General features: G+C 41.6%; 1 protein-coding gene and 1 long non-coding RNA gene across 2 annotated transcripts; both read right to left on the bottom strand.

Annotated features, from left to right (window-relative positions):
• Window positions 1-5,709: 5,709 nt before the first annotated feature.
• Window positions 5,710-12,672, bottom strand: LOC118938125 (zinc finger protein 391-like). Its single transcript, XM_036939835.1, has 2 exons — window positions 11,961-12,672; window positions 5,710-7,696 (listed from the first exon to the last, which is right to left on the bottom strand). Exons 1-2 carry the CDS (start codon window positions 12,448-12,450, stop codon window positions 6,822-6,824), a joined length of 1,365 nt encoding a protein of 454 aa, XP_036795730.1. The 5' UTR covers window positions 12,451-12,672; the 3' UTR covers window positions 5,710-6,821.
• A 1,410-nt stretch (window positions 12,673-14,082) lies between these two features.
• On the bottom strand, window positions 14,083-15,222 carry LOC118938141. The gene is made up of 2 exons (XR_005035405.1): window positions 14,811-15,222; window positions 14,083-14,414 (listed from the first exon to the last, which is right to left on the bottom strand). It is a non-coding gene; the product is annotated as an uncharacterized LOC118938141 (long non-coding RNA).
• Window positions 15,223-19,151: the final 3,929 nt, after the last annotated feature.

Genomic DNA, 19,151 nt, shown 5'->3' with positions numbered 1-19,151 from the left:
AGCAATGTATGTGTTGGAGAAGACTTGTAAAACAGCATTGACAGTGTTTGAGAAGAGTAGGGGTATTTATATGACCAAATGTGAGGTATAAAAGGCTATGTGCTTGTATGATTTTCGGAGCTCTCTGAATAAAGAACTTACCTTTTGCAGAAATTCTGGGACTTTGTCCAATTCTTCTATGAAGGGGCCTTACAACCCCCAGCAGTCTGACTGGGGAATTGGTCAAAGTAGATCGTGAGTTTTGAGTTCATATCATTGGAACTAGACATTCTTGTGACAGTTATTGATTTGGAAACTTGGGGGGGAAAAATGTAATTGGAAAGACATTGAAAAGAAGGCTATGCCCAACGTCCAATATGCGTTCGGTTGTAGTTGAATGGGAAAGTTGAAAATGTTGTTTTGGGTTGTTTTTTTCAACAACTTTAAAACAACTTAATTTCAAGGTACTTGCAGCCTATACACATGGTCGCAGTATAATACATTGGTCTATAATCAATTTTATTAACAATCCTACATCACTCCAGCATTTCTTGACAACACTCAAGTGCTAATTGTCTTTATTCCACTACTGAAGAAGCATGACTCAAATCACCTCATATTTCAAACATTCAGCCTGACAAAAGATACATGTTTTATTATTCCATGCCTCACCATTATGTTAATTATTACATATTAACAAAGGGGTGTACATTTGGTTTTCATATTTATAATTAATGTAACATTTAGTATTAAGAATTATTTATGCAACCAACTGACAATTTTTGGGTACAATTATATTGACATTGTTGCCCTGCTTTTATAATATCAGGGATCATTCTCAGATGTGCCAACCCAAATGTACTAGAGACTGGGCCCCGATCCTACAACATGCCTATCGAGTGAACCCTGAGAAGAGAGAGAGAAGCTCTGCAGTGAGGTAGAAAGTTACTACGGATATTACAGGAGTTTCCTCTTGAACTCAGACATGTCGGTGGTAAGGACAACTTGGTTGCTGATTGTTTCAAGGGTGGGCAGTCAAAAATATTTGTGTTTTGCGTTTAGCCAGTGCTTTTCCATGGATCACAATTTATTTTGACACGTTTTTCTGTATTGGAGATGAGTTTTGTTTGGACTCGTTCTAAGGGGACAAGAGTTCTAGAAGGTAGTGAGTTTTAGGAAGATGAGAGTTCTAGAAGCTAGTGGGTTTTAGGAAGATGAGAGTTCTAGAAGCTAGTGAGTTTTAGAAAGACGAGAGTTCTAGAAGCTAGTGAGTTTTAGAAGACGAGAGTTCTAGAAGCTAGTGAATTTTAGAAGACGAGAGTTCTAGAAGCTAGTGGGTTTTAGGAAGACGAGAGTTCTAGAAGCTAGTGTGTTTTTAGGAAGACGGGAGTTCTAGAAGCTTGTGGGGAAAAATATATGTATTTTTCTTGTTTTTAATTGTTGACAGCCAATCTACACCATGTTTATACTGTAGAAGGTGAAGCATTGTAGTTGATTATTATGTGAAATGGAAGTTGTTTTCTTTTGGTGGTAAGCAAACTTGTCCAACAAAACGATAGGACATAAACTCCTGATGATCAACCTCCTCCTTCACATCTGACTCCTGATGATCAACCTCCTTCACATCTGACCCCAGTGATCAATCCAGAGCGTCTTCTTTCTTGGGGGGAATCCCGATGGACGACATCATCTAATAGGCCGTCATCACCACCACCACCCACAAGTTAATTGTCATTCAGGTTATCAATGGGAAGAGCATTAGCAATACGTCCTGTCTGGTAACTTGTCTCACTTAATGGATTTACATTGGCAGGTGCACAGGGAGAATAGGACAACGGCAGTCATGTCTGAAGTGTAAAACTACCAATAACTCAGTAATCCTTCTGGGAATGTTATGGGAATGTTATGACGTCATAAAGATATGGGTGGAGTTAGAAAGTTGACTGTCAGAAATAAATCATAAATCAAATCAAATTTATTTATATAGCCCTTCGTACATCAGCTGATATCTCAAAGTGCTGTACAGAAACCCAGCCTAAAACCCCAAACAGCAAGCAATGCAGGTGTAGAAGCACGGTGGCTAGGAAAAACTCCCTAGAAAGGCCAAAACCTAGGAAGAAACCTAGAGAGGAGCCAGGCTATGTGGGGTGGCCAGTCCTCTTCTGGCTGTGCCGGGTGGAGATTATAACAGAACATGGTCAAGATGTTCAAATGTTCATAAATGACCAGCATGGTCAAATAATAATAAGGCAGAACAGTTGAAACTGGAGCAGCAGCACGGTCAGGTGGACTGGGGACAGCAAGGAGTCATCATGTCAGGTAGTCCTGGGGCATGGTCCTAGGGCTCAGGTCTTCAGAGAGAGAGAAAGAAAGAGAGAATTAGAGAGAGCATATGTGGGGTGGACAGTCCTCTTCTGGCATGGTCCTAGGGCTCAGGTCCTCCGAGAGAGAGAAAGAAAGAGAGAAGGAGAGAATTAGAGAATGCACACTTAGATTCACACAGGACACCGAATAGGACAGGAGAAGTACTCCAGATATAACAAACGGACCCTACCCCCCCGACACATAAACTACTGCAGCATAAATACTGGAGGCTGAGACAGGAGGGGTCAGGAGACACTGTGTTTAATCCGTCTGTCTACATATTTCAAGACATGGAATATGAGGGTGTGTTGAGATACCCGTTGGTTGGATGATACTTTTCTCATCAATCATCTTAAATATTAAAAACTGGAAATCAACCAATCTTCCACTGTAAACTCAACGGAAAGGTCAAATTCTTTATTATCTAAAAATGTAAAGTTCTGGGCGATGGAGAGAAATAAAATGGTGCAGTTTGAGGCCATGTGGCGGAGAGTGATGCAGGAGCTGGAGATGGGGGTGTGTCAGTGGCGACCTGTCATTCAGGGCAGAGCCCCAGAATTTTTGCCCCCAAGAAATCAAATATATATAAACATGTGGGGGGGCTTGCCTGTTTTGCATGTTATTTTGGCATTAATAAGTGTTGCACATCAGTTGCAAACAATGTCAAAATATATATATATATATATCATTGAGTTAATACATTTGCATACACACATGGCATATTTTTGTTTTCTTGAGTAAGGCAGCTCCAAATTGCAGGTGTTTCAGCTTAGCTCAGTGCTTTCTGTGGCGGTGGGGCGAGCCAGCAAAAAACAGGAGCATTGCGCTGTAATTGGCTCAGTGTTCTGTCACTCATGGGGACACTACGTCGTGGTGAAGTTTATGTCCTTAGTAAAGGTAGACATCCAAAATGTCAGCGCTTTGCATCCTGCCATAGAGTTAATATTACAAGTGGCCTTCCAAGAAGGCTCAAGGTCATTGGCCACAGATAAAATTACGTAAAATCACGTTACGGTAGCTTTGATTGAACTGATCATGCCAACATCTTACTGTTGTGTTGTGTCTTGCAGGCATGCATCTAAAACAATATTGAGGAGACCCCACCAAGATTGACATGCTAAAATTGCCACTGGGGTGTGTTCTAGTGGGTCTGGGCAGGTGTGATGTAGTTAATGGAGATGGAGGTGTGTTCTAGTGGGTCTGGGCAGGTGTGATGTAGTTAATGGAGATGGAGGTGTGTTCTAGTGGGTCTGGGCAAGTGTGATGTAGTTAATGGGGAAGGAGGTGTGTTCTAGTGGGTCTGGGCAGTTGTGATGTAGTTAATGGAGATGGGGGTGTGTTCTAGTGGGTCTGGGCAGGTGTGATGTAGTTAATGGAGATGGAGGTGTGTTCTAGTGGGTCAGGGCAGTTGTGATGTAGTTAATGGAGATGGAGGTGTGTTCTAGTGGGTCTGGGCAGGTGTGATGTAGTTAATGGAGATGGAGGTGTGTTCTAGTGGGTCAGGGCAGGTGTGATGTAGTTAATGGAGATGGAGGTGTGTTCTAGTGGGTCTGGGCAGGTGTGATGTAGTTAATGGAGATGGAGGTGTGTTCTAGTGGGTCGGGGCAGGTGTGATGTAGTTAATGGAGATGGAGGTGTGTTCTAGTGGGTCTGGGCAGGTGTGATGTAGTTAATGGAGATGGAGGTGTGTTCTAGTGGGTCTGGGCAGGTGTGATGTAGTTAATGGAGATGGAGGTGTGTTCTAGTGGGTCTGGGGCAGGTGTGATGTAGTTAATGGAGATGGAGGTGTGTTCTAGTGGGTCTGGGCAGGTGTGATGTAGTTAATGGAGATGGAGGTGTGTTCTAGTGGGTCTGGGCAGGTGTGATGTAGTTAATGGAGATGGAGGTGTGTTCTAGTGGGTCTGGGCAGGTGTGATGTAGTTAATGGAGATGGAGGTGTGTTCTAGTGGGTCGGGGCAGGTGTGATGTAGTTAATGGAGATGGAGGTGTGTTCTAGTGGGTCTGGGCAGGTGTGATGTAGTTAATGGAGATGGAGGTGTGTTCTGATGGGTCTGGGCAGGTGTGATGTAGTTAATGGAGATGGAGGTGTGTTCTAGTGGGTCTGGGCAGGTGTGATGTAGTTAATGGAGATGGAGGTGTGTTCTAGTGGGTCTGGACAGGTGTGATGTCGTCATTTGTATGTTTTGTATTGTTTATAAAAGATCAACATTTCTTTTTAAAGTCCCAATTCAAAGTTACACCTCACTGTTCTATTTTTGGAGTTGTTACATAAAACCAATCAGAATTCATTAGAATGATAAAGTCAGGAGTGATGTCATATGGAAGACCAGCCTATTACCTATGATGGTGTGAAGTAATAATAATATTCAGACGTCATTGATGACGTGCTGCTGATAAAGTGATACAGGCATCGGCACACTGCTTTGAAGTTTACTGTTTAGCGATTTGGACGCGTGCCTCGTAGCTCCGGTATCAAACGTAACGTAACATCCCTACCGAAAAGTTGACAAAACAAAAAGGAGCCAGCAGGTTGATTTCCTCTGTTGTTTTGATCCCACGGCAAGAAGGCACCAGAGCCCTGCTATCGGGTTCCCACTAGATAACACAACCACACAGTTCATATGAGGCACCAGAGCCCTGCTATCGGGTTCCCACTAGATAACACAACCACACAGTTCATATGAGGCACCAGAGCCCTGCTATCGGGTTCCCACTAGATAACACAACCACACAGTTCATATGAGGCACCAGAGCCCTGCTATCGGGTTCCCACTAGATAACACAACCACACAGTTCATATGAGGCACCAGAGCCCTGCTAACGGGTTCCCACTAGATAACACAACCACACAGTTCATATGAGGCACCAGAGCCCTGCTATCGGGTTCCCACTAGATAACACAACCACACAGTTCATATGAGGCACCAGAGCCCCGCTAACGGGTTCCCACTAGATAACACAACCACACAGTTCATATGAGGCACCAGAGCCCTGCTATCGGGTTCCCACTAAATAACACAACCACACAGTTCATATGAGGCACCAGAGCCCTGCTATCGGGTTCCCACTAGATAACACAACCACACAGTTCATATGAGGCACCAGAGCCTACCCTGCTATCGGGTTCCCACTAGATAACACAACCACACAGTTCATATGAGGCACCAGAGCCCTGCTATCGGGTTCCCACTAGATAACACAACCACACAGTTCATTTGAGGCACCAGAGCCCTGCTAACGGGTTCCCACTAGATAACACAACCACACAGTTCATGAAAAGCATGAGATGAAGCTTGAGCTCAATATCAACCTATCGAGCTAGTGTGACCATCCTGATCCCTCAAGTCAGTGAGTCAACACAGGAAGGAGCAATGAATGGATAGTTCATTTATTTCCAAAGCTGCAATGATGGGACACACACAGTATGGATGAATGATCAGTAGTGACGGGATATAAATACCACTCCCACAGCAATTCTACATTAATCTGCCCTGTAATATACTAACAAAAAAAACAGTTGAAATGTCTATCAAAGTTATTGTGATCGTATAGTGGATTTAACAATTCCTACTAATTCCTCATTTACTATTATAAATGAATCAATTGTTTCCATGTGTCTCATATTCACAACATCAGAATATCGCGTCATCCATTTTAGTATCAAAATATATCAAATTGACATGGAAAATTACTCAATGTCCCCCTCAGGTGGCGAAGAAGTATAATACACCTAAACTAACAAAACCGGGCTGATAAACTCGCTGGTGTTCATGAGTTTGTAAAACATATACTTTATACTTTTGTCATAAATGACCCTTGTCAGCTCGGAGATTTGAACTTGCAACCTTTCGGTTACTAGTCCAATGCTCTAACCACTAGGCTACCCTGCCGCCCCCACAGTGTGGATGAACGATCAGTAGTGAACAGGGTACAAATAGCACTCCTAAAGAAGATGCATTTTCCAGTTAGATACCAACTTGAAAGAGGGATCTTTAGCATAAAACCCACATGGAAAACAGAGATTTGGCAAATAACATACAAAGAGGCTGACTTGACGCCAAACCAACAACAGTAGTTACTAAAACATAAATTGCTAATGTATGATTTAAAACGTGGATTTAATGATGTAATGTCAATTTTATACATTTCTATCCCAGGACCACTCAATTTTCAAGTTCTCCATAAATCTGCTGTGGATTACCCAGAATCCCACACCTTTATCACACGAGCGGCGCAGCGGTCTAAGGCACTGCATCTCGCTGAAGGCTTCTACATTGAGACTAATACAATGTTAAAACATTGTGACATTAATTCATTGATATCATGAAACAACTCCATGTATGTATTTTCTGATATTTTAGCAGATTAACTCTGGTCACAGCTATAAGATTTCTCTCCTGTGTGTGTTCTATGGTGATTAGTCAGTGCTAGACTCAGTAAAACTCTTCCCACATTGAGCACAGCTGTAAGGATTTATCTTATGTGTGTATTCTCTGGTGTAAAGTCAGATAGCCAGATCTAGTAAAACTCTTCCCACATTGATTACAGCTATAACGTTTCTCTCCTGTGTGTGTTCTCTGGTGTAAAGTAAGATAGCCAGATCTAGCAAAACTCTTCCCACATTGATTACAGCTATAAGGTTTCTCTCCTGTGTGTGTTCTCTGGTGTCGGGTCAGCTGGCCAGATTGAACAAAACTCTTCCCACATTGATCACAGCTATAAGGTTTCTCTCCTGTGTGTATTCTCTTGTGCACTGTCAGTTCTCCAGATCGACAAAAACTCCTCCCACATTGACCACAGCTATAAGATTTCTCTCCTGTGTGTATTCTCTGGTGTTGAGTCAGATGGCAAGCATAAACAAAACTCTTCCCACATTGATCACAGCTATAAGGTTTATCTCCTGTGTGTGTTCTTTGGTGTTGAGTCAGATTGCCAGATAAATTAAAACTCTTCCCACATTGATTACAGCTATAAGGTTTCTCTCCTGTGTGTGTTCTCTGGTGTCGGGTCAGCTGGCCAGATTGAGCAAAACTCTTCCCACATTGATCACAGCTATAAGGTTTCTCTCCTGTGTGTGTTCTTTGGTGTTGAGTCAGATTGCCAGATAAATTAAAACTCTTCCCACATTGATCACAGCTATAAGATTTCTCTCCTGTGTGTGTTCTCTGATGAATTTTAATGCCTGATGATGTGAATCTCTTCCCACAGTCAGAGCAGCAGTGAGTTCTCTTCCCTGTGGGTCTCTGCGGGTGTTTATTGAGGTGTTCTAATGTGGAGAGACTCTTCTCTGTCTCCTCAGCATCATGAGGTTGTTGAGGCTCCCCAGAGGATCCACGATAGTCACGTCTCTCTCCTGTGTGAACAACAAAGTCAGACAGATGATTAAAGGCCCATAACAGCGATAATCCAGTGTAAAAGTTGATGCCAACAGCATAGCCATGATGTTGTACAACAATTGATGTCTGTAATGAATGTTACAATTATTGTCTTAAAATGAGCAAGAAGTCCTATTTTGTCTTGTTTTCATATTAGTAGTAACATCTAAGATTGTAGACTAGAAATACGTTATTCATGTTGTTGAAACTCTAAGCAGTGTGGTAGAAGACTTTTGGTCTACAATACAGGCCCCTTTGTGTTTTCTAAAATTGCGGCACGAGGGCAATTTGATTGCATAAACTCCTCCATGCTAATGAGGAAACCACTAGTTATGGATGTCGTATATCTGGTGTGACAAGAGATGAAAAGAATCTGCCCACTCCATCAAGCAATGGGACAGCAACACAGGGCATTCACGGGACCTCATGGAACCATGGACCACACCTGCAGAAACTGGACAACAGGGGGAAGCAGAGGAGATACCTATCATAGACTTCTCCCAGCTGACGCTTGACATGCCACCTACGCCGCCTCAAGTGGTAGAAACAACCAGCTGGTATCATTAAGTAGAATCAGCCAACAGTAACACGGAAGCAGCAGAATGGGAGTTAGTAGTGCATGACCTAGATTTAGAATAAGAAGCTTCCATTTAGACACAGGTCTAAGATGACGTAATAAGCAATCTACCGTCCCAGTGTAAGCACTGTGTAAGCAATCTACAGTCCCCGAGTAAGCACTCTGTGTAAGCAATCTACAGTCCCCGAGTAAGCGGCCGGTGCAAGCAGCAGGGCAGTGTCAGTGTGAAAGTGTGGTTTAGCCACAGCTCCAGAAACTTGCGAACTTCCCCTGTAAAAAGGTATATAAAGAGAATAGAGATCATAAGAGAGGCATGATCCTCACTGACATATGAGACAGACTTCATATGGAGAATCATCATAGGTAAATTTACTATTGCACTATACGCTTTTTGTTAGACTAGAACAATATTTGAAACACAGGGGTCTTGACACCTCTTGATCACAGACAAAGCGGCAGTCACACAGTGAGACATCAAGTACAGATGTGATTAGCAATACAAGGACACAGCCAAGTACCGGTTACAATATATTGAGTCCATACACAGAGTTGGAAGTGTATAGAGATATTGGAATTGGGAATCTAGCGTTAGTGCTGTGAGAATACCAATTACAGGAAAGTGACCAGGGGGCGGAGCATTTAAGGTAATTTAACTATTTTTGCTATTTAGTCAATATTGTTAGAAGTGTTAACGCATTTAAAGTTTTGCAATATTATCTGGCATAGCTTAAAGCATTAAGGATTGATTGAGCATTATTGATGTATTAGGAAACTGTAGAACCATTGAATTGTAATAATGTGTATAAGACAAAAACAGAGTGACTTAATAAAAGCTTGAAACTTTGACAACTAGGCCAGATTAACGATCTGGAGAGCAAACGCCTTTAACACTCTCACTGAACAGAAAGTGACCCTGGTTATAGGTTAAAGTGATTGCACTAAAGAATATTTCATTGTGTGGACAATAATATATTTTTAGGAGAGTCAAAATATATACCAATACTAGTTTCCAAGTGACTACTAGCTGACGAGCATAATAACCAATAGAAGAAGTTATTAGGTATTGATATATACAGAGGTAAAAGAGACTTGAAGGTAAGGAAATACAGGAGGAATCCATAACACTCAGAATATTTAAATAGGAGTATATCTATCCAAGACCTCATACTAGACCGGAAAATAAGGGAGTGACAACATGAACGAAGGAACAAACCCAACTCACGCGAAGGGCCATTACTAAGAAATAGAAGGGTTGGTAGGGCCGCACGGCTAGGCCCTTGTTACACCGCAGTAACTAAAATCCTTAAGTACTCTGCCCAGCCAGAAGACGGGGTAGAGGCATTTGCTGCAGGTATTAGGCAAAAGTCAGCACCGTGACACTGGTAATGAGGAAACCACTAGTTATGGATGTAGTATATCTGGTAATGAGGAAACCACTAGTTATGGATGTAGTATATCTGGTAATGAGGAAACCACTAGTTATGGATGTAGTATATCTGGTAATGAGGAAACCACTAGTTATGGATGTAGTATATCTGGTAATGAGGGAACCACTAGTTATGGATGTAGTATATCTGGTAATGAGGAAACCACTAGTTATGGATGTAGTATATCTGGTAATGAGGGAACCACTAGTTATGGATGTAGTATATCTGGTAATGAGGAAACCACTAGTTATGGATGTAGTATATCTGGTAATGAGGAAACCACTAGTTATGGATGTAGTATATCTGGTAATGAGGAAACCACTAGTTATGGATGTAGTATATCTGGTAGTGAGGAAACCACTAGTTATGGATGTAGTATATCTGCTAATGAGGAAACCACTAGTTATGGATGTAGTATATCTGGTAATGAGGAAACCACTAGTTATGGATGTAGTATATCTGGTAATGAGGAAACCACTAGTTATGGATGTAGTATATCTGGTAATGAGGAAACCACTAGTTATGGATGTAGTATATCTGCTAATGAGGAAACCACTAGTTATGGATGTAGTATATCTGCTAATGAGGAAACCACTAGTTATGGATGTAGTATATCTGCCAGGAGCAAAAATGGTGAGCAAAGATTTGTTTTTCACAATGTATTCTGAATGTGAATGGGGGAAAACTCAGGGAAGTAACCTCCATTTCCAGGTTGCTTATGAGAGCATTTCACACTACTTTGGATGTTAATTGTAAGGATCGATTGAATGTCCTGCTTAATATAATGTTTGTGTCATCATCGCAAATCAAAAAACACTTCAACCAGTAAAATGATTTTTGGCTTTTCCATCAACCTGACAATGAGGGTTTGTACACTGTTTGCCATATTGGCCCACAACTTCACCGAACAAATATACCTGTAATGAACGAAGAAGCACTTTGGTTGTTGTTGCATGACATACTGTGGGTCAAAAAAAGTATTTAGTCAGCCACCAATTGCGCAAGTTCTCCCACTTAAAAAGATGAGAGGCCTGTAATTTTCATCATAGGTACACTTCAACTGTGACAGACAAAATGAGAGAATATACTATATAGCCTAGAAACCTGGTTAAACTATCATTAGGACATCATGGATTAATTCTAGAATATACTATATAGCCTAGAAAACTGGTTAAATTATCATTATGACCTCATGGATGGCCAGTCCTTGTATTCATAGTGTAGTGAATTCAGGGAGAGGCCCTGAGCTGAACTCAAACCTGGGTCCAGCGACTGTCAAATCAACACCTTATAACTGTTATGCCAAGATGTCTGAACTTCTTGACGAGGTCGCTAGGTGTTGGGTTAAGGTTTCTACAATATCGTTCTCTATGAATTTGAGAGTGGTTACACTTCTCCTTCCCCCATCCCTCAGCTGTTAACCAAGTCTCTGGGCAGCCATTTTGTTGCTGTTTAAAAACCCCACACAACCCAGCAATCTGCAGTTCAAACAATAACAAATCACCACTATTTTGGTAATAAAATTATGGGTTTGGATAAATGTAACTACAGACAGACCTATGGATGCAAGGACTGACCATCCATGTGTAACAGTACAAATTTAAACCGTCCCCTCGCCCATACCCAGCAACACATCAACAACTGACGCCTACGAAGCGTCGTTACCCATCGCTCCACAAAAGCCGCGGCCCTTGCAGAGCAAGGGGAACTACTACTTCAAGGTCTCAGAGCAAGTGACGTCACTGATTGAAACGCTATTTAGCGCCCACGCTAACTAAGCTAGCCGTTTCACATCTGTTACACATGATATCAACATTATAGTTTTAATCATGAGGCAGCAGGGTAGCCTAGTGGTTAGAGCGTTGGACTAGTAACCGGTTGCAAGTTCACATCCCCGAGCTGACATGGTACAAATCTGTCGTTCTGCCCCTGAACAGGCAATTAACCCACTGTTCCTAGTCCGTTAATGAAAATAAGAATTTGTTCTTAACTGCTATACAATGTTGATTTACATTGTTTCTAAACATTATAGTAAAAAAAATATTATTTGGGGTTCTGATGGGGTACAACAGTTGAACTAAGCTCATGAGGCATGTGTTATATTCTTTAAGAATCAATGGCTGTAAATAAATAATTTAAAAGTCACAATATGGATGTAGCAATTGCAGATTTCCACCGTAACACCAAACATCAGTTCAACTGCAGAGTTTGTGCCTCTGTTGTTAAGACAGTACTTACTAGTGTTAATCAGGGAACGGTTTCTCAAAACCATCTTACGGTTGAGTTCATCGTTAGAACCATTGGACGCCTTAAGATGCGTTTGGGAAACCGGAACCAGATATCCACGTTCCTCCTCTTCCCCCTTTTTCGATGTAACAGTCATCTCCTCCCCCTCCTCTTTCACGCCATAAACTACATGCTCTCCTTTCACTGTAACACCATCCTCCTCTTTCACTCTGAACGCGTCCTCCTCTTCTTTCACACTAAAGGCCCCACTCTCTACTTCTTGTTTTACTGTGATATCTTCCTCGTCTTTCACTTTGAACGCGTCCTCCTCTTCTTTCACAGTAAAGGCCCCACTCTCTACTTCTTGTTTTACTGTGATATCTTCCTCGTCTTTCACTCTGAACGCGTCCTCTTCTTTCACAGTAAAGGCCCCACTCTCTACTTCTTGTTTTACTGTGATATCCCCCTCTCCTTTAGCAGGGGAGTAGCTTAGTGACCGCATGGTCGGGGATGTTAGCTAGGCTAATGCTAACTTAACCAGCCCGCTTGCTGACTAATAACAACACCGTAAATATGAAATTAAATCGGATAACTAAGTAGACGACAGGAATGGGTTTAAAACACAGTGGCTAATATACACGAAAGCGTCTAAAGAGCTATATTGGTTCGGCTAATTTGTCTAGCAAGCTACCGAGGTGTCTGACTCACTGTTGCTGCTGATGAAAGAAGCGTTCCGTCCACTAGATAATACGTCACACCAACAGCATAACCATAAATTCCCAGACCGCCATCTGCTGACTGGAGTGGGTAACGCAGTTGAGTAAAATGTTTATTTAATTTTCAGACAAGAGTTAAAGGGTTGGAATCAGAGATGACGCTAGTGCTAAAATATTAATTACCCCCCCTAAATAAATCAATATCAGTCAATATATTTTTGTGTGATTAATTTTTTTCGTCAACCGTTCCATCGCATCTTAAACTTCATATCGATTCGGCACTAGGACCGGGGGAGGCTGCTGCTGCACAAGTGGCTGTAGGACTTTCTTCAGCAAAGATGGCGGACAGAAATGCTCAGAGGGGTACCCCTACACAGACCTGAACTGGATCAAAGATGGCGGACAGAAATACTAGGATGGAAGCAAATGTAAGGGATTATAACGTCATAATGAATCATTCAAAAAACATGTACAGTTGACAGGAATGTTAGTCAATGGAGAGACAAACGATTATGCTTTTTTTAATCATAGTTCATTTACGAAAATCGTGATTTAGCCAGGTAGCTGGTCTAGTTTTATGGGTGTTGTGACATGAGTATGAAACCTTAAACACCTTAAACAACCCACAAACCAGGCGGTCGTTTTGTGAAAAAGTGGATGTATAGAATCTAGCTGGCTGAAGAATTTACTGCAAATTGAATGTACAAATTTGTATTTGCCATGCAGATAGATGAAATAACGTATGTTATTGTGCAGTGGATGATTAAAATCCCTGTATGCCCATGGATGTGTTGCTAGCTATCTATTCAATCTGTGTATGGACCCAAATGTTTGGTATACATATTAGTTCAGAACCTAGCTATGAACCTCAGCTATCATAGCCAGTTGTATCAACTTCAAAACAGCCTGAATGACATTAATGAAGCCTATGGATTGAGTAGAATATAATATCATGTTTTACCAAGGATTCAAGTCAAATATACATGTAGTTATTACCATGCATGAGATCCCCACATTGTAGCCTGTACATTTAATATATTCACTTATCATGTACTCTACCTTGGCAAATTAATGTGCAGTTTAGGTATGACTGTCTTTGAGGTGATCAAATTCCTGTCTTTGAATGACGCCGTGTCTGCATGTATGTATTACATTATACACTTCAACAGTGTTTACCAATCTTGGTCCTGGGACATCAATGGTTACACATTGTAACTAATAGACTAGAAAAAGGATTTAACTAGTTAATTCATATATACAGAAATATAATGTTAAAAAACCCTACACTTCCTATGCATCATGTAAATACTCTTAACACCGGTTCATCTCAACATCTAATGCCCTTCATCTGCATTGATCTGGTAAACACAGGATAGGTGGAGTATTTCATCACATTACCCTTCATTTCAACCAGTAGAGAATGTGAAACGCTTTATTGAAAAGCTCATTATCCAAGTGTTATAAATACAAGTTCAATCTGTCCATCAATACACATCTGTTGTGAATTATAAAAACAGAGGAAGAAAGAGGAGTTGGAGAGAGAGGTGTTAAAGACAGAAAGGGAAAGAGGTAAACACATAGGAGCAGGGAAGGCAGCATATGATTAATAAATCACAGTGCTACATAAATGTTCTCTCAGTTCATCACAATTACATAACCATTGGGCCGACTAGAGACACTGTTATCTTAAAAGCAGGTGAGGTGGCGATGATGGGACTGGGGGTTGGCATCCTCTCACATCAAAACATACCTGCAGACGAGAGACAGATGGAGAGAGTGAGCATGTTTAAGCCTTGTGTATTTAGTTTTTAATCTAACATTGTTAATCATGAATCAGGAGGTGAAATGCAAAACTGACCTGGGATCATTAACTCTGGGACTACTGCATCTCTATCTGTATTTCAATGTAAAGCATCTCTTTAATAATACTTCCTGTATAATATACACTGACCTGGGATCATTAACTCTGGGACTACTGCATCTCTGTCTGTATTTCAATGTAAAGCATCTCTTTAATAATACTTCCTGTATAATATAAACTGACCTGGGATCATTAACTCTGGGACTACTGCATCTCTATCTGTATTTCAACGTAAAGCATCTCTTTAATAATACTTCCTGTTGTCCTGACCAAGTGACCTCTCACCTCTGATCATGCTGTGTCCTCTATGTAGCCAGTTCAGATGCAGGAGGGGTTCACCGACACAGCTGATTTAACCTAGAGGATTTAGGGAGAAGGGGAGAGAGGGATGAAGTGAAGGAGAGAGACTGTTATTGAGAAAATAAGGTAGTTAAAACTGACCCTGTGTTTACAGGTGTCTTCACCTGGTGTCCACACCACACTAAGTGGCTGCAGAGTACTTTATGCTGAAAAACATGAACGGACCCACAAGGACAAACAATATAGCGTAGTTATTGAAATAATGAAGTGTCTTACTAGCCTCCAGTATTTATGCTGCAGTAGTTTATGTGTCGGGGGGCTAGGGTCAGTTTGTTATATCTGGAGTACTTCTCCTGTCCTATTCGGTGTCCTGTGTGAATCTAAGTGTGCGTTCTCTAATTCTCTCCTTCTCTCTTTCTCTCTCTCGGAGGACCTGAGCCCTAGGACCATGCCCCAGGACTACCTGACATGATGACTCCTTGCTGTCCCCAGTCCACCTGGCTGTGCTGCTGCTCCAGTTTCAACTGTTCTGCCTTATTATTATTCGACCATGCTGATCATTTATGAACATTTGAACATCTTGGCCATGTTCTGTTATAATCTCCACCCGGCACAGCCAGAAGAGGACTGGCCATCCCACATATGCTCTCTCTAATTCTCTCTTTCTTTCTCTCTCTCGGAGGACCTGAGCCCTAGGACCATGCCCCAGGAATACCTGACATGATGACTCCTTGCTGTCCCCAGTCCACCTGACTGTGCTGCTGCTCCAGTTTCAACTATTCTGCCTTATTATTATTTGACCATGCTGGTCATTTATGAACATTTGAACATCTTGACCATGTTTTGTTATAATCTCCACCCGGCACAGCCAGAAGAGGACTGGCCACCCGACATAGCCTGGTTCCTCTCTAGGTTTCTTCCTAGGTTTTGGCCTTTCTAGGGAGTTTTTCCTAGCCACCGTGCTTCTACACCTGCATTGCTTGCTGTTTGGGGTTTTAGGCTGGGTTTCTGTACAGCACTTTGAGATATCAGCTGATGTACGAAGGGCTATATAAAATAAATTTGATTGATTGATAATTACTATTCTCCATGGTTGGCCCTCTTGCCTATTCTTTGAAGGTGGAAGGAGCCACAGTTATACACCTGAATCTGCTTACTGCACAACACAATCCAACAATCAGATTGATACATGAGTGTGTAGTTGTGGGTTATAGGGTGTCTAATTGTTATACATTTTTTTCAATATGGGTGATTTAAAATAGCCTGTTTTTTTTTGTTGCACAGACATCACACCCTTACCTAAACAGCACCCTCACCTGAGAAGTAGAAATCAAAGGGAGAGAAACTGGGAATGGAATAACTGCAGTTAACATAGCTAAGTAAATGGAAGAATACTCTTATTGCAATGTGAATGGCTCTTAAAAGAGCCTTTGGCTGTGCATAGTGTAGTCTATGGTGTTGCCAGGGAACAGCACCCTCTTTGAAGAAGTAGGAGGTGAAGATCTCCTGCACACGGATTGCCTCTCTTGCTGCGTTGTTGGACCCAATCCTTGAAACATCCTGCAGAACAGCAGACTCCTCCTCTGGGACACAGCGGCGAGCTGCAGATCCCCTCCTGGTCCTTGTGTCCATCATTAAGTTACACAGGACACAGGTAGCCTTCACACACCTGAATTCCTCCAGGAGGCAGTCCCAGATGACCCTGGTCACCCAACCTTGCAGTGCCCTACACGGTAACTGTAGGCAACTGTTTTGAAGGAATCTCCAGTTTGCTTATTTATATTCAGTGGCCTGACTGCATCCAGACTGTCAAAGGTCCGTCCTGGTAGATCTGAACCTAATGCAGTTTGGAGTGATCAGATGACAGGAGTCACATTTAGGTGTCAGGTGTAACTGAGGCTGTAGATGCTCCATATCCACTACTTTGAGTGTTGTATATAAATCAAATATTATTTGTCACATACACATGGTTAGCAATGTTAATGCGAGTGTAGCGAAATGCTTGTGCTTCTAGTTCCGACAATGCAGTAATAACCAACGAGTAATCTAACCTAACAATTCCACAACTACTACCTTATACACACAAGTGTAAAGGGATAAAGAATATGTACAAAAAGATATATGAATGAGTGATGGTACAGAACGGCATAGGCAAGATGCAGTAGATGGTATCGAGTACAGTATATACATATGAGATGAGTAATGTAGGGTATGTAAAAATATTAAGTGGCATTGTTAAAAGTGGCTAGTGATAACCAAAGCCAGTTCCCCCTTAAGACAACAAACATATCCTATATTTGTGTTGGACACGTTTGCTCACCACCAACATAAAACAACTTCCATTTCACATTATAATCAACTACAATGCTTCACCTTCACCAATATAAACATGGCGTCTACTGGCTGTCAACTACACTGCTTCACCTTCACCAATATAAGCATGGTGTCTACTGGCTGTCAACTACACTGCTTCACCTTCACCAATATAAACATGGTGTCTACTGGCTGTCAACTACAATGCTTCACCTTCACCAATATAAACATGGTGTCTACTGGCTGTCAACTACAATGCTTCACCTTCACCAATATAAACATGGTGTCTACTGGCTGTCAACTACACTGCTTCACCTTCACCAATATAAACATGGTGTGTACTGGCTGTCAACGATTAAAAACAAGAAAAAACACCTATTTTGAAATATTTGTTTCTAATTTTTCTTTCAATAGAATCCAAAAACCCACTAGCTTCTAGAACTCTCGTCTTCCTAAAACCCACTAGCTTCTAGAACTCTCGTCTTCCTAAAACCCACTAGCTTCTAGAACTCTCGTCTTCCTAAAACCCACTAGCTTCTAGAACTCTCGTCTTCCTAAAACCCACTAGCTTCTAGAACTCTCGTCTTCCTAAAACCCACTAGCTTCTAGAACTCTCGTCTTCCTAAAACCCACTAGCTTCTAGAACTCTCGTCTTCCTAAAACCCACTAGCTTCTAGAACTGTCGTCTTCCTAAAACCCACTAGCTTCTAGAACTCTCGTCTTCCTAAAACCCACTAGCTTCTAGAACTCTCGTCTTCCTAAAACCCACTAGCTTCTAGAACTCTCGTCTTCCTAAAACCCACTAGCTTCTAGAACTCTCGTCTTCCTAAAACCCACTAGCTTCTAGAACTCTCGTCTTCCTAAAACCCACTAGCTTCTAGAACTCTCGTCTTCCTAAAACCCACTAGCTTCTAGAACTCTCGTCTTCCTAAAACCCACTAGCTTCTAGAACTCTCGTCTTCCTAAAACCCACTAGCTTCTAGAACTCTCGTCTTCCTAAAACCCACTAGCTTCTAGAACTCTCGTCTTCCTAAAACCCACTAGCTTCTAGAACTCTCGTCTTCCTAAAACCCACTAGCTTCTAGAACTCTAGTCTTCCTAAAACCCACTAGCTTCTAGAACTCTCGTCTTCCTAAAACCCACTAGCTTCTAGAACTCTCGTCTTCCTAAAACCCACTAGCTTCTAGAACTCTCGTCTTCCTAAAACCCACTAGCTTCTAGAACTCTCGTCTTCCTAAAACCCACTAGCTTCTAGAACTCTCGTCTTCCTAAAACCCACTAGCTTCTAGAACTCTCGTCTTCCTAAAACTCACTAGCTTCTAGAACTCTCGTCTTCCTAAAACTCACTAGCTTCTAGAACTCTCGTCTTCCTAAAACCCACTAGCTTCTAGAACTCTCGTCCCCTTGGAACGAGCCCAAACAAAACTAATCTCCAATACGGAAAAACGTGCAGTCAAAATAAATTGTGATCCATGGCAACGCATATCGATTTGGGAGGAAATCAGGTTGAAACTGCTCTAGAAAGTAACAAAAAACACATGGAAATGGGAGATATATTTTACCTCACTGGTTAGAGGACAACCTGCAATGGAACAGCACTTATTTGTCATCACTCATCAATATCACGTTGACATCAATTGAGCGAGAGAGGGGAGATGAGGTTGCAGGTCCTGTTAAAACTAACAGCTCAAAAACCACACAGAATCTGGGAGTAATGTGTACATCCCTGGTTAGAGGAGAATTTGTAGAAAACAGCTAGCGACATTTTGAAGTGTTTCACTTTGATTCACGTGGGTCACTTTTTGTTAAATCACATAAATAGTACTCTCTCAACTCAGAGCCTGGATCTTTCCCCTGAGGATAATATCCATGTCATGTTGAAATCAATAGAACAGGGGAGAAACATTTAGGGTCCTACATTGTGACATCATTAAATTACTCCTTCTACAATGTTAAAACATTCTACATTGTGACTTAATTAATTGATATCATGAAACAACTCCTTCAACTATG

The sequence above is a fragment of the Oncorhynchus mykiss genome, chromosome 13 (genome assembly GCF_013265735.2).
Source record: "Oncorhynchus mykiss isolate Arlee chromosome 13, USDA_OmykA_1.1, whole genome shotgun sequence".
In the NCBI taxonomy this organism is placed as follows: Eukaryota; Metazoa; Chordata; class Actinopteri; order Salmoniformes; family Salmonidae; genus Oncorhynchus; species Oncorhynchus mykiss.
Note: the sequence above shows the minus strand (reverse complement) of the source record. Positions and strands in the feature narration are given on the sequence as shown.

Bases quoted from the DNA above. Each gene is read 5' to 3' on its own strand.
- LOC118938125 (XM_036939835.1), bottom strand. From the start codon at position 12,450: ATGCGGTCACTAAGCTACTCCCCTGCTAAAGGAGAGGGGGATATCACA. The intron at 7,697-11,960 runs GTAAGTACTGTC...TTGTTCACACAG, and splicing joins CCGTTCCCTGATTAACACTA to GAGAGAGACGTGACTATCGT.